The sequence below is a fragment of the Zerene cesonia genome, chromosome 11 (assembly GCF_012273895.1).
Source record: "Zerene cesonia ecotype Mississippi chromosome 11, Zerene_cesonia_1.1, whole genome shotgun sequence".
Taxonomy (NCBI): domain Eukaryota; kingdom Metazoa; phylum Arthropoda; class Insecta; order Lepidoptera; family Pieridae; genus Zerene; species Zerene cesonia.
In genome coordinates, this window is record NC_052112.1 from 712,801 (window position 1) to 726,942 (window position 14,142).

General features: G+C 34.7%; 1 protein-coding gene across 1 annotated transcript in view; it reads left to right on the plus strand.

The window, feature by feature from the left end:
- LOC119830298 (homeobox protein ceh-19) overlaps nucleotides 1-13,933 on the plus strand; it is a 20,919-nt gene extending 6,986 nt beyond the window's left edge. Inside the window, exons 2-4 of the mRNA XM_038353259.1 lie at nucleotides 12,380-12,862; nucleotides 13,246-13,447; nucleotides 13,670-13,933. Of these exons, the coding sequence (XP_038209187.1) occupies nucleotides 12,380-12,862; nucleotides 13,246-13,447; nucleotides 13,670-13,814 (830 nt within the window). The 3' untranslated portion in view covers nucleotides 13,815-13,933. The remainder of the gene's footprint in view (nucleotides 1-12,379; nucleotides 12,863-13,245; nucleotides 13,448-13,669) is intronic.
- The last annotated feature ends 209 nt before the right edge of the window (nucleotides 13,934-14,142 follow it).

The window sequence follows — 14,142 nt, forward strand, 5'->3', positions numbered from 1 at the left end:
TACAACACTCTGTATGTCATCACTTGTCGTGCACGTTGTGGCTATGTTCGGTGGCGATGATATTGCCTGCCTTTTATAAGGTCTCAAGGTAATGTTGTCACCAGAACGCAGCGGCAACTCATCGTTGTTTCCTTTCTTTGGCTTTTTACAAAGGGAACATTCCCAATTTGGGGATATATCACAGGCGGATGTGATATGCGGGGGAATAATAGACGAAATACACATAAAGTGATATTTTTTCTTGCAAGTATTACATACAATATAATCATCATTATCATTTTCTTCAATACAACATCCCCACTTAGGTTCCGACATGATTGGGTTAAACGATTATTTCGCCAATATATTTAAAATCAATAAAGAAGAAAGTAAACCTCGCTGAGAAAGCATAAGAGAGGTATAAACTTAAACTCGTTAACGTTGCTTATTCTATGACAAGAATAGTTATCATTAGATCGCGTCACCGATGAATTGTACACTCGACATTGGTACTTATACCTAGGCACTTAAGCCTGATATTCGCTCAACAATCGAACGATGTATTGTTGACACCTTTAAAGCACCAGTCAAGACTACCCACACCATGAATTTACGAAAAATAAAAAGTAATATGCAATTTAACTGACTTTTACACTCAATTACGTTATAGTAATTACTCACTTCAGATAAGCAAGAATTAAAGTTAATGTTTTGATATTCACCACACAGATATTGTCACTATTAATAACGTAATATAATATGTGGTGCGATAAGAGATATGACATTTTCTCTTGTGATATTGATCATAGTATTCGCCCAAACAGATTTCTCCGAATAAGTAGTTCTTGCACCTTGTTTGCCTCTGTTTTTATGTATATCTTATTATAATACAGAGCATAGTTTTCTAATGTCTTTGTTTGTGCTCTTTTCAAATCTACTTAACTCCACAATCTGTTCGTCTCAATGATTTGATAACTCTGCTCTCACATCTTGTTTCTTTGGCACTTTTAAATCCTTCATCCCAATCACTGGTCATCATATGTCATGCCTGAACACACACTGACAAGAAATTGATAGATTTCGTGAAGAAATGTAAATTCATCAATGTAAAAAAAAATTATGGCTGATTTTTATTATCCATTTGTCAAACTTACCATTAAGGGTTTTCTGCAAATAAGACAGGCTTATCTATGAAGTGCATAATTCTCAATTATTTGTAAGTTTAGATATTGAAGAATCTCCGACAATTTGATCTGTAACCACTGTATTATTATTTCGAAAAATTATTTAAAATGTAAAATTTTCAACCTCATAGTCAACAAAGGAGTCTTCTTCACCCATGGAGGTGTTTACCCTCAAGGAATCCATTTTCAGAGCCTTAAGCTAATCATTTTGAGGTCTAACACCTTCTATCTACATAAAATTGTTTTCAGACCAATAATGTATGAGTATCTGTCCATCTTCTGTGGAAAAAAATTTCGTCTTTTTGATTTACTTGTTATTTTTTTTCTTAGATTATTCTGATTTTATATCTTTTCCAAATCGTTTTTGGTAAAGTAACTTGCGATTAGCATAAAACATTATTCGCAAATAAGTGCTTGTATCTTCCCTTATTTGTGTGCCTCAAAACAAAAGCGAATCAAACAAGCTAGCCGGTCGTCAACCTCACGATCCACAAAACCACTTCCATTATCATAGCACTCGCATTAAATTATGCAATTATGCGTGTTGTACACATAATTAGTTTTATTATCCGCATTTTAACTGGCAATCCATATGAAAGATTCATACATGAAGAGTATAATTAGGTCCTAATGTATGCACCTACGTGTTGAGAGGAAGTTAATTTGCATATAAGCTTATTATTATGAAAAAATACTTGGGCACGTAGGGAGCAATGCTGCGAAGCACTAGGATAATTAATCAAGTACGTAAAGGTCTAGATTTATATTTAACCGACTTGGACGAGGTATGTTTGAAGTGCAAAATCCTTCTTGGTAAGTTCTTTACTCGTACTTCTATAAACGTGGCAGTTTATGTGGATGTGAGTAACTCTTTCGCGTAAAAACAGCTGTTCAGATTTGTTTAAAATTTAGTGCAGGTCTGTCTGAGCTGTAGAGGCTTTTTCCCCGAATACCACGCAATAGAAACTAAGCATTTATATATATCGCGCCTATCGCGCAGATTTAAACATTTTTTTTTCACACAATTTCTTTGACTTTTGACCAACGTAATTATTATAATGAATCATCAAAAACTAGGATTAAACTCGCTTAATTGTAAGAGTGAGTAGATTCGATAGAACAAGAGGTCGGACACCCAGAATATTTAATATTGGGTTTTTTTATCTTTCCAACCGATTTAAAAAAAAGGCGGAGGTTATCAAATCACCTGTATTTTTGTGTTTGTTACATCATAACTTTTTACTGTCATAACTTTTTACAGCATGTACGTTTCATATTCCACACTTAATTTTTTTAACCAAGGGAAGCTACGCAATAGGTATCGTTTGTCATTTCAGATTTAAAACATATTATGAGTGTTTGAATATTTTTGCTAAATATTAATTAATATGCTATTAATTTATACGTTGTACACTTATCAAGGATTGTTGACAATTGAATAATTTCATGAGTTTATCTTAATATCCTGATTAGAATCGCCGGGATTAAATATTTTCCTTCGTAAACTCTGTATTAGAGCAAGTGAGATAATTTTGTAAATTCTATCATTAAAACTAAATGGAAGCTCACGATAGGACTTAGGAGTAGCTTGCGGAACACTGTTGATGCTCTCTGCCCCAGCTAGGGGACAAAGGAACCTAAGTCAAAGTAAGTCATTATTATAACATTGTTTTTATGTTACTTTAATATAATCATATTAAGGTATGTGATACTGCAGTATGCAAAATTAACAATAGAGAATCCATATTCTAATGTTATATCATAGATATAGTTATTTTATGAAATTTTATTATAACTTAATCTGACCACGGCAGTGCCCCCGCCAAAAGCCAAGTGAAGTGGCAAGCCAAGGGCACTACCTACATTTCCTCGAAGTGTTTCGTCATTTTTTTTAACCCTCATAGAGTCGGTTTAATGTACAAGATAGTTCATATTTACAGAATATGATGTCAATAAAACTTATTAACAAAGTCTCAATTGAATAGCTCTAATATTTTAGATTTTATTGATATCTGAAAAAAACCGGTTTCGTCATTAACATGATCAAAATGATAGGGTATTTGCTGAAGAACTCTTTTTTCTTTAGAATTTTCTTTAGAAAGCCGAAATTTCGTATGTAAACAAAGTTCAGTATACAAATTATATATTAATTAATGATGATCTTTCCATTTACTAACTTTTGTGAACTGGTGATTTACGATATTTTTGAACTTTTATAAAAAGTACGTACCAGCCTCACATTTACAGCAGAACTTATAAAAATGTGGAAAATTTATAAATTTTTGATATTTATTTATTTACATATTTAGATCGGTCAAAAAGTAGCGGGACTTACGACTCTTAGGGTTGTGTATAAATATGCTAAAGAGCAACAGCAAGAATGCAATTTGGTCACCCATCCAATTTATGACCGTACCAACCTATGCTAAACCTCAATTTTTTTTTTATTGTGACGGTAATAGGAATACTTATAACAATTGTAAATTTCATTGGTCTACCTATCACGGTTCATAAGATACGGGGTAAAAGAGAGAAAGAAGACATTACGAAGCCTTAGTAAATAGGGTACATCTGGGTACGAAACCCTAAAAGTAAACCAACCAGCTCTACCTCCATGGGGTAAAAGTTGAATACTTTAAAATAACTAAGTACTTGTTAAATGTATTTTTCTCAGAATCGTAGCGCCAAGTGTAGTGTCCAAGTGGTCGTTAGTCCAGTCTTTGTGAGGGCTGCTGGCGATGAGTATGAGGGGAGAGTTATAAGAAATTTCATATTGCTTAAATTATGATTGTATGCTTTTGCGAAGAGTTTACGTATGTATAATTTAATAACTAAATTCTAATGAATGTTATATGTTACACAGATCAATAACAGTTTTCGCAGTTTTATTCTAAATAAACTGTTATAATGGAAAACGAATTCTCGAATTAAAACTATGAAATTAAAAGACAATTTCATCCTTACAATTGACCGGAACAATTGATGCAATAAAAGTAAAGATTTTATATTTTATTAATTTAAACATACATCAATTATTTAAATCTATTTAAGAATTTTAAGATACTTTAGTAAATTATTTCGGAAATCATTTAAGAGCCGGTTGTATTACAAAATTCCACCCCGTATATTTATTTATTCTTTATTGCACACTTTCACACTTTCAAAATTTATAAAAAAAAAAAATTTAACAAAAACTAGTATGCTAAGGGCGGCCTTATGGCTAAAAGCCATCTCTACCAGGCAACCGTATATTGTAATACAACTGCAAAAAAACAGTGTATAATTCAAATATATCCATTAATATTTTGCGTTTGAATATCGGTTATAACCGAAGGTTATAAGGGATAATATTTGTATGAGGGATGAACGCCAAAACATAACGTTTGGGAAATGTTTCACTACAGAAAAATACGTTGTGGTAATTGTCGGCATGTTTTCATTTATAATGTTGAGTTAAATGTCAAATTGTACTGAATTCAGTTACAAAAAATTTATAACCAACCACGTCGCAAAATATCTTATATATATATTATATATATAGCAATTTTTTTAAAACTACCACCGATTCGGAATGTAGCTTCTATCGAAGAATCGGCAAGTAAATCCATCGTTATAATAAAGCTAACACCAAAACCACACATACCATAGACCAATAAACAATATTAATTGCATTTAAACATACAATTATATCAAACTCTTAACATAACAAACGAACAAAACAAAGTACTTAATGACATTATACTTACGTGCATCCCCTGATACAGGCATAAAGAAATTGCAACCAATTGACAATAATGACTGCAGCAAAGTCCTGCATATGCTCTCGAGCACAGCATGCTGCCTCTCAGCCACGCACGCGGCCGCCACGCGCCATTTTTGACTCACCACAGATAAATAATGCTTTTTGAATTTCGAACGTGTAGTAATAGACCAAAGAGGTTTATAACTTTTTAATTATAGAGAATGAATGTTTTATCTGTAACAGCTTTTGACCACAGGAAATCATTCATTGATATTTTATAGCACTTCTACGGAGTTTGCAATTAGTTTGATTATTTTTCACGATAAAGTTTTCAAAAGGATTTTAAGTGTTATACGGTAGAGACAAAAATAAATTATTAAAAATATATTTTTTTTTTTATTTTTTTTTTATGTCATAGCGGGCAGCTGAGCTGGTGGTTCGCCTGATGGTAAACGATCACCACCGCCCATAAACATTCGCAAAGGTAGTACCTCTGTGAATGCGCTGCCCGCTTTTATGGGGTAAGGGAAAAGGAAAGGATTAACGACTGGAAAGAAGGAATGGACTAGGACGGGTGAGGAAAAGGAAACGGGCCTCCGGCTCCCCCACTCACCGTACGAAACACAGTGGCATGCCACTATTTCACGCCGGTTTTCTGTGGGGGTGTGGTACTTCCCCGGTGCGAGCTGACCCAATTCGTGCCGAAGCGTGCTCGACTCCCACAATGAAATGACTAAATATGACAATGTATATAAATTACTATCGTTCCGCACCGGCCTCGTCCTTGGTACATAACCTATATATATTATAGTCTTCCTCAATAAATGGGCTATCTAACACTGAAATAATTTTTCAAATCGGACCAGTGGTTTCAGTGAATAGCGCGTTCAACCAAACAGACAAACTACAGTTTTTTTAATAATTGATAATGCAAATCACATTGCAAATTAAAAATCATTCTTAAAACAACTACTTAATCAGTTAATAAAAATGCTGTACATCAAAATTTGCTGCTGTCATTTTCGTATTTAGTGAATAGACGTTATAATTATTCACTAATCTACAACACAGATACCATACTATGGTATAAAACATTCTATATCCTACTTCCTACTATCCTACTAATATTATAAATGCGAAAGTTTGTAAGAATGTGTGTGTATTTGTTGCTCTTTCACGCAAAAACTACTAAACCGATTACGGACTTACGCGGGTGAAACTGCGGGGCGCAGCTAGTTCTCTATAAATATTAAAATAATTACCAGTCCATTTCTGGAATTTAAATATTACTTAAAAAGAATAATTGCTATGCAATATGGATGTTTTTTTGACCCCAGAACAATGTGCGTATTTTTTGTTTGTCTGTTTGAATGTGCGTTAATCTCGGAAAACCCACAGGGCAGGTTTTGACATTTTTCATAGTGATAGAACAATATTAGGTTTTTTTTATATTTTTTTAACTTAAAGGGTACCTACATACAAAAGTTTAAGGGCAACTAACATTTTGATGACCATCCGTACTAGTAACCGGAAGGCAAATAAAGAAATTCGCGAATATGTAATTAGAAATGTGTCATTAGAAAGGTCGTTTGAATAAAACCAGATTTACATAGGTAAATAAGTAGTAGTCGAAATGTAGTTCAAAAGTTATATAAAATGTCATAGTAGAGTAGTCTGAAAATCGGATGACTACAAAATAGTTCACGGAAACGAAGCCGCGGGTGGAAAGCTAGTTAATTAAAGGGAAAGCTAGTCAGTTAAAGTTAAAGAAGCGCATTCTAACAAACAATATAATTAACTCTTCAGCTTTATATAGATTACTAGCTTTTTATCCCGTAAGAATATCGGGATAAAAGCTTATATGTTATTGCAGTTGTCCAGCCATCTACGTACCAAATTTAATTGCAATCGGTTCAGTAGTTTTTGCGTGTAAGAGCAACAAACACACACACATCCTTACAACCTTTCGCATTTATAATATTAGTAGGAATAGTAGGATTATCATTTTAACATTTAAAACCATTACATACAAGTGTAAAGTAGAAGATTCTTGGTACAACACAATGCCCTTAATTTAAATTGACCGACAAATAAAAGTTTAGAGGGGGTATTGTTGTCAAATTGTTAAATTGCTGGGGCGCAGTGATTATGCAAGCGAGTGGGTGCGGTTTGACTAGTCGGTAATAACCTACTAACGAGGATACTGCGAGTTATAGTCTTAATACTTAGCGAACAGAGAATTTCCGTCAGTTCTTGGATGTAGAAACTGCTTCCAGATTGATAAGTTAAGATCGTATAAGATAAGATAAGAGTCTCCCCGTGACCACGCTCGCTGTAAAGTGTTCGAAATGTCGGGTTAATAATATAATGAATAAATCGCGTTTAAAATCCGTTAAAAAGTTTTTAATTACTAAATGTATAATACTCGCGTAAAATCAAACACAAGAAAATACTAACTTAAGATCGATCAACAATTAAATGTTTAATAGAGATTTTTGGAGGTTATATGCATTAAGGATTTGTGTAAATTAGAAAGAAGTGGAGCTGAAACGTGTTGTTGATCTTCATTTACATTATAAACTATGTGGAGCCTGCTTTTCTAGACAAGACGTTTTCATCCAAGTAAATTTTGGTGTTAAAATAAGTGTTAAAAGAGGTCATATAGATAGCTCTGTCGCAACCATATTAAACCCACTATATTTAAGGGAAATAGAACCGTCGGCATTATTGCGTTAATTTAAAAAGTTATTTAGAGGATCAAGATTGTTCCCTCTGCTCGCAGCAGGGCGCTCGCTAATTTGACTGTCATTGACTCCAGGCGATACTCGCTGAATGACGTATCATGTGGATCACTTAAGAATGTCTTTGTTATTATAGTTGTTAGCTGTGGATCGATGGGGTTGGAGTTGAAAGTGCTAGGGTTCCTTGCCTGGTATGGGTTTTCTGTGAAAATGGCCGTTTTAATGACAATATATGGGATGGAATTGTGTAATACCTAATGCTACTTTAAAGATCACTTAACCTTTTATTAAAGTGGGCAAGTATCCATCGTAGTATCTTCTTGTGTTTGATTTTACGCGAGTATTATACATTTAGAAATTAAAAACTTTTTGACGGATTTTAAACGCGATTTATTCATTATATTGTTAACCCGACGTTTCGAACACTTTACAGCGAGCGAGGGAGCGTGTCTCCCCGTGATCACTATATACAATATAATGAATAAATCGCGTTCATAATCCGTTAAAAAGTTTTTGAATTTCTATAAGTATCCATCGTCTTAAAGCAGTACTACTTCCAGTGTGGGAAAATGGCAGTGCTAGACTACATAGTTATGTTGATCAACATAGCTCTGTCTTTTTCCCACACATTATTGCTTAAGACATCACGATAACTCTCTGGATGATGGTTTTATTTAAAGAGGGGCTAAATAAGTTATGATAAATCTTCGTTCAATTTTTTACACAACTCTGTGCCATTTTGAAGGCTGTGACTGGGCATAAATTCGAGAGCAGTTCATTTAAATTGCAAATATCGTTCGTTAAAGGTCGAAGGGACGTTTTGTCTAATGATCTGATGACAAACTTTCATTCTCAAAACAAACTTCTGCCATCGGATATCCGTTTAGAAACGAATTATCTGTGTATAAGTTAATCTTAGTGATAGTGGAATAGTAGAGATAATTTTCCCTGTTGAGAACTTATTACGGACATAGCTTCGATTATTACGAGAACTCTATAAGCTTTTTTTATGTCACCATCGGCAATGGAGCTGGTGGGTCGCCTGATGGTAAACGCTGCTACCGCAAATGAACATTTGGAGAGACGTAAGGTAGTTTGCAGACCTTACGCCTTGACAAATGGATTGCAGCCTTCGAATTGGAAAGGGATTATGAAAGGATAGACGAGAGGAATAAAGGAAAGGAATGGGAAGAGTAAGGAAAAGGACATGGGCCTCCAGCTTACCCACTCACCGAACGAAACACAGCAGTATGCTATTTCACGCCGGTCTTCTGTGGGGGTGTGGTACTTCCCCGGTGCAAGCTGGCCCAATTCGTGAAGCATGCTCGACTACCACAACAAAATGATAAAATCTCCTTGATTAAAACGTATTCTATAATGCCCTAATGTTTATGACCCAACTAGCTGTAACCCGCGGCGTTACTCGCGTGGTACTCGTATAAAAAGTAGCCTATATGCTAACCCAAACCTATCTTTACCAAATTTCACACAGATACGATAAGCTGTTTTGGCGTGAAAAACTAACAAACATCTACCCATATTTACAAACTTTCGCGTTTATAACATTAGTAAGATTTTACCTATTTAGATTGCCATATAAAATTATTATATCTGTCTCTCATTTTGTTATTATAATATTAGAAGCTCTAACCGGCGGTTTCAGATGCATCTACCCGCATAATAAGTAGCTAATGAATCAATCTAATCTTTATTTCTTCCCGATCTTCTTTAATATTCTTTCTACTCAAATCCGTTAATGTATTAGTGTATTATGTAAAATCTGTTTATTATTCCATAGCGGTCAACTGAGTTGGTGGTTCGCTTGATGGTAAGCGAACATCACCGCCAATGAACATTCGTAGAGATATTACCTCTGCTAATGCGCTGCCTTATTAAAGGGTAAGGGATAAGAAATAATTGACGACTGGAAAGAAGGAATGGACTGGGAAGGATAAGGAAAAGACAACGCTCCAGCTCCACTCCCCGTTCGAAACACAGCAGTATCCTACTATTTCACGCCGGTTTTCCGTGGGGTGTGGTACTTCCTTGGTGCAAGCTGATCATATTCGTGCCGACGCGTGCTCGACACCGACATTAGAAATTGATTGAGATTGTTGATGAAATGAATGGTTTTTATTATTTGTTATTATTACTATTCCAACTGCGATCCAGTTACGGCCAGCCGCTTTTGTGTAAACGTTCATCCGTCTATCTTCACAAAATCGCGGTAATACTGATATACGAAAGATGTAAGTTCATCATGCCCTGATATTTAAATGAAATCAGCGTTGCGATAATTTCTACAACAGTTTATTATAAAGTGCGAGTCATTTTGGTAACAATGAATGGATTATTTTTTACTATCAAACCGGTCGCGTCGGCCATTGTATATGTGTCCAGGATAAAAAATTCTAAATTACGTCTCACGTTGTTTGTCCGCGATGGACTCATAAACTACTCCTTCCAATTTAATCAAACTTGCAACTTGTGGAGTTTGATCCAACTAAAAAGATATCCTATCTTTTTAGTTGTTTATGTTATTTCAATTATGATAAATGACTATCCGGGCGGAGCCGGGGCGTGCAGCTAGTATTCTTATAAATTCATCTTAATTTGTATACCGTAGCGCACCGTATAGGTTGGTAGTCAGTGTAGCTTTCTATTGGCGATAGATTTTCAAAACATGTTAAGATTTTTAAGGGTATCCGTTCCATAGAAAAAAAAACAAAAAATCTATTATCTGAAAGAAATAAATAAGATACATTTATTTATATCGGCTAACACGAAAACTAAACAAACATTTTGTGTTCCAGTCATTAATTTAACCTATAAGCGATATCTTGCTCGTATTTGAAATCGACTGCAAATAAAGGAAAATTTTATGTGTTATTTTTAACCTGTGTGTATATTCAATATGGCGCCCTTTAATTATAAAATATTGTGGAATTTTGGCGCGAATATATAATAACGCAATATGGCGCCCTTCCGTGATAAAATTGTAGAATTTTCGCGCGAATATAACGTAGGACGCTAAAGTTTACATTTATTTCTTTTATATTATATACGGGAACCTTCTAATGAGTGAACCATGATTTCGGGCGAAACTCGTTGATGCGTATGAAAGATGAGTATCCGGCATTCAGAGGTTGTTTGGATGGAGGGATTCACGTGTAAACAGGCTTCCGTTAAAACATATTTATGCAAAAATTATAACGAGGAACGCTTGACTGTAGGGTTGGCAGTGCTTTGAAATTAATCGCAATGTTTGTGGCTGTTTATTTTGATTTCGTTTTCACATTTTTAAAAGGGATTAAGGTTTCTTAATTGTTGGTTCTTTACTCGTGTACTGTTGTTTCTTTTTGACTGTCTTGATTGGGATAGAGGTGTATTTTTCATATACATAGTATAATACATTAATTTAATGAGTTAAAAATCACTTAAGGCGATAGTTTTAAAGATTATTTTAGACTTAGCATTCCAAATACCACTTGGTGATCGTGATTAACGAAAACCTTTTAATATACAGTATTCGAGCAAAGAGAGGGAAAGAGGAATAATCATGTCAGGAATAATAATTATATGTGAAATCTTAACTCTTATCTGAATTTTTAAGTTTTTGATATATACTAATGTTGTGAGGACTGAACAAAGATGATTTTATTATTGTTTATTTATTTTATTTTTGTTATAACCACTCGGATATTCGCCATATACATATGTTATTAAAAAAATAAATAGATTATATACAAGCAGTAGAAAATTTAATTTTTTCCTCAGATGAGATATTATTATAATGTTAAGTAGGGCAGCAGCCAGCCCTATCCTATCTATATATAAGAGTAATCGGTATACACCATTACTGACGGTACGATTTAGCTATGAAAAGCGACCCGTAGTGAATGCCCACTCTTCAGCATTTTCATGCAAATTAAAAGACACAAACGCCATAGACAAGATTTTCCCGCGCTAAAGTTTCATTCGTTCATTCGAGAGTGAAACGAAACGCCCCGAGGCATTAATTAGAGCAGAAACTCGTGTCTATGGTTCTTTTTTTAAAGGTCTTTATGAGGTCTCGCCTTTGTATGGGATGTTTGAGCTTGACTAAGTGTCAGGTCTTAGTTTAGGTTTTTGTCTTGTACATTAATTGCGGTTTATTTAACCTTACGTAATAAATGAAATTCAAAAGAAATGAGAAAAACAAAAAGAAAAATAACCATAGTTTTACTTTCTCTTGCTTTGTTTAATTACTTTAATTTAAGTGTCCATTTACTGTTTTAAATTGAAGAGGGTAATGGCGATATAAACAGGATTAATTTTTCCCATAGCTAAGAATATGATTTGAAGAATGTGAAACAGTCGAATTAATAAATTTCATATAGAACAAAACTGAACAAAATTTTTTAGGACAAATTGAGTTTAGTTTGATGAATGAATAAACCTTTAAGAATATATATATACTTAATAGAATTGGACTAAACATACATTACCTAAATAGTAGTTCTCAATCAAATTCTGGCAAAGACTGAGGAGCAAACACGTGCACTGTCCGTTTTTAAAGGTATGGGATAAAGTAAGGACTGATGGGGAAAGAAGGAATGGACTGCCTGGCTGCTAGAATAAAAAAAATTGACCATGCAGGATTTACAAAGCAAAGGACACCAAGAGTTTTCTTTCATAACAATAAAAAATCTATTAATAATTAACTGTGTGATATAAGACTATTTGTTTTTCAGGTAAAGCACAAGACGATGAAGAGGGTACCAGTCGGTGCGATTCAGTAACACAGCACCTCGAAAACTCCGAAGATGACATTTCGGTTGGTGACAATCGTTCGGAGACATCAACACCAAAGATACCGTATACATATGATAGCGAAAGAAAAGCGGAAAAGAGGAAAATGGACGAAGACTTCAATCAGAACGAGTACAACTCCAACAGATTACCAAATTCAAATTTCAACTCACCTTTCAAAGAGGACGATAATGATTATGAAAGGGAGGAGTCAGTTAAAATGTATGACACCTCCTTGTTCCATTTGTATAGACCAGAGAGGAAAGAGGACGGGGAGGGGTTCGGGATGAGCGGCTCCATGTCTGACAACATTTATGCTCGATCCATGGACCTTACCAAGAACACATTTCAGTCACAATTGCTGGTGGGCTTCGCTGCTTCCGTGATGGCTGGGGGAGCACAGAATGAAGGTCAGGAAGGGGCAGGTAATGTCTTAATGGTAATTTTATAAGGTATTTATAGATTCAGTTAAAAAGTTACGTGAAATTTTAGAGATCCACTTGGATCATGAAGTCGCGAGTACTAACAGGTCTCATATGCAAATTATATGAGATCTGTAAGCATTCACGACTTAACGATAACACATTTATATTTATAAATACCATGAAAAAGCTAGTAACTTAATGCCTTCATTTGCTTAATTGAGATCGTTGTTGAAAACGAGTGTCGTAGAGTCGGGTTTTTAATTTCAGTACAAAAAAAAATTGTGGTTTTTATGTGGGTATTTTGAATAAATCATAATGTATCTAATGTGACAGTAATTGATATACTTTCAAAACTGTCGTTTTACACCCAAAACACTAAACAGACCGGCAGCCATCAAGTCGCAGTACAGCCAGCACGGGCCGCAAGCCGCGGCGGCGACGCACGGCGTTCACTCACGCGCAGCTGGCTTACTTGGAGCGCAAGTTCAGGTGCCAGAAGTATCTGAGCGTGGCTGACAGGGGCGATGTGGCGGACGCGCTGAATTTGAGCGAGACGCAAGTTAAGACCTGGTATCAGAATAGACGGTAAGATATCATACGAAGAGAGAAAATATAATTATCTTTATATTACAGCATATGAAATCTGTCTTATGTATGGGAGAGAACTATTTAAATGAATTCAAGTTCAAGGATCAATTGCTTCATTACTACTCTTATTATACATTATATTTTTCTGTTGAAGTAGTGGAAAAAATTATTATCTAGGGACATCTAATTACAGTATAATAATAAGCTGTTAATTTTTAGAACTAAATGGAAACGGCAGAACCAACTCCGTCTCGAGCAGCTGCGTGCGCAGGCGGCGAGCGGCGAGCGCGAACTGTCACATTCCCTGCCCCTCGCGTGCGCCCTCCTCCCCCCCTACCCCGCGTATATGCATTGCCATCTATGAAATACCTGTAATGAGAATAATTTTATTGACTGTTAAAAGAAACGTAAATAGAGAAATGTGAAGGGCGCACAATCGTATAATGTATATTTTAAATTAATTAAGCATAAGATCATGTTTTCCGTATATGTCATGGTAACAACAATAATTATATAAACTTTCATATAAAATGTAATTAGAAGAAAAACGCAGATAAATATTATAATTTTCAATATACAAATCACTCACTTATAAAACATGTTGCGGATGTTATAAAATAAATTAACTTATTTGTTTTAGACGGTTTAGAATTACCTTCTATCTAAAAGCAATAACATTGTAATAAGCATAG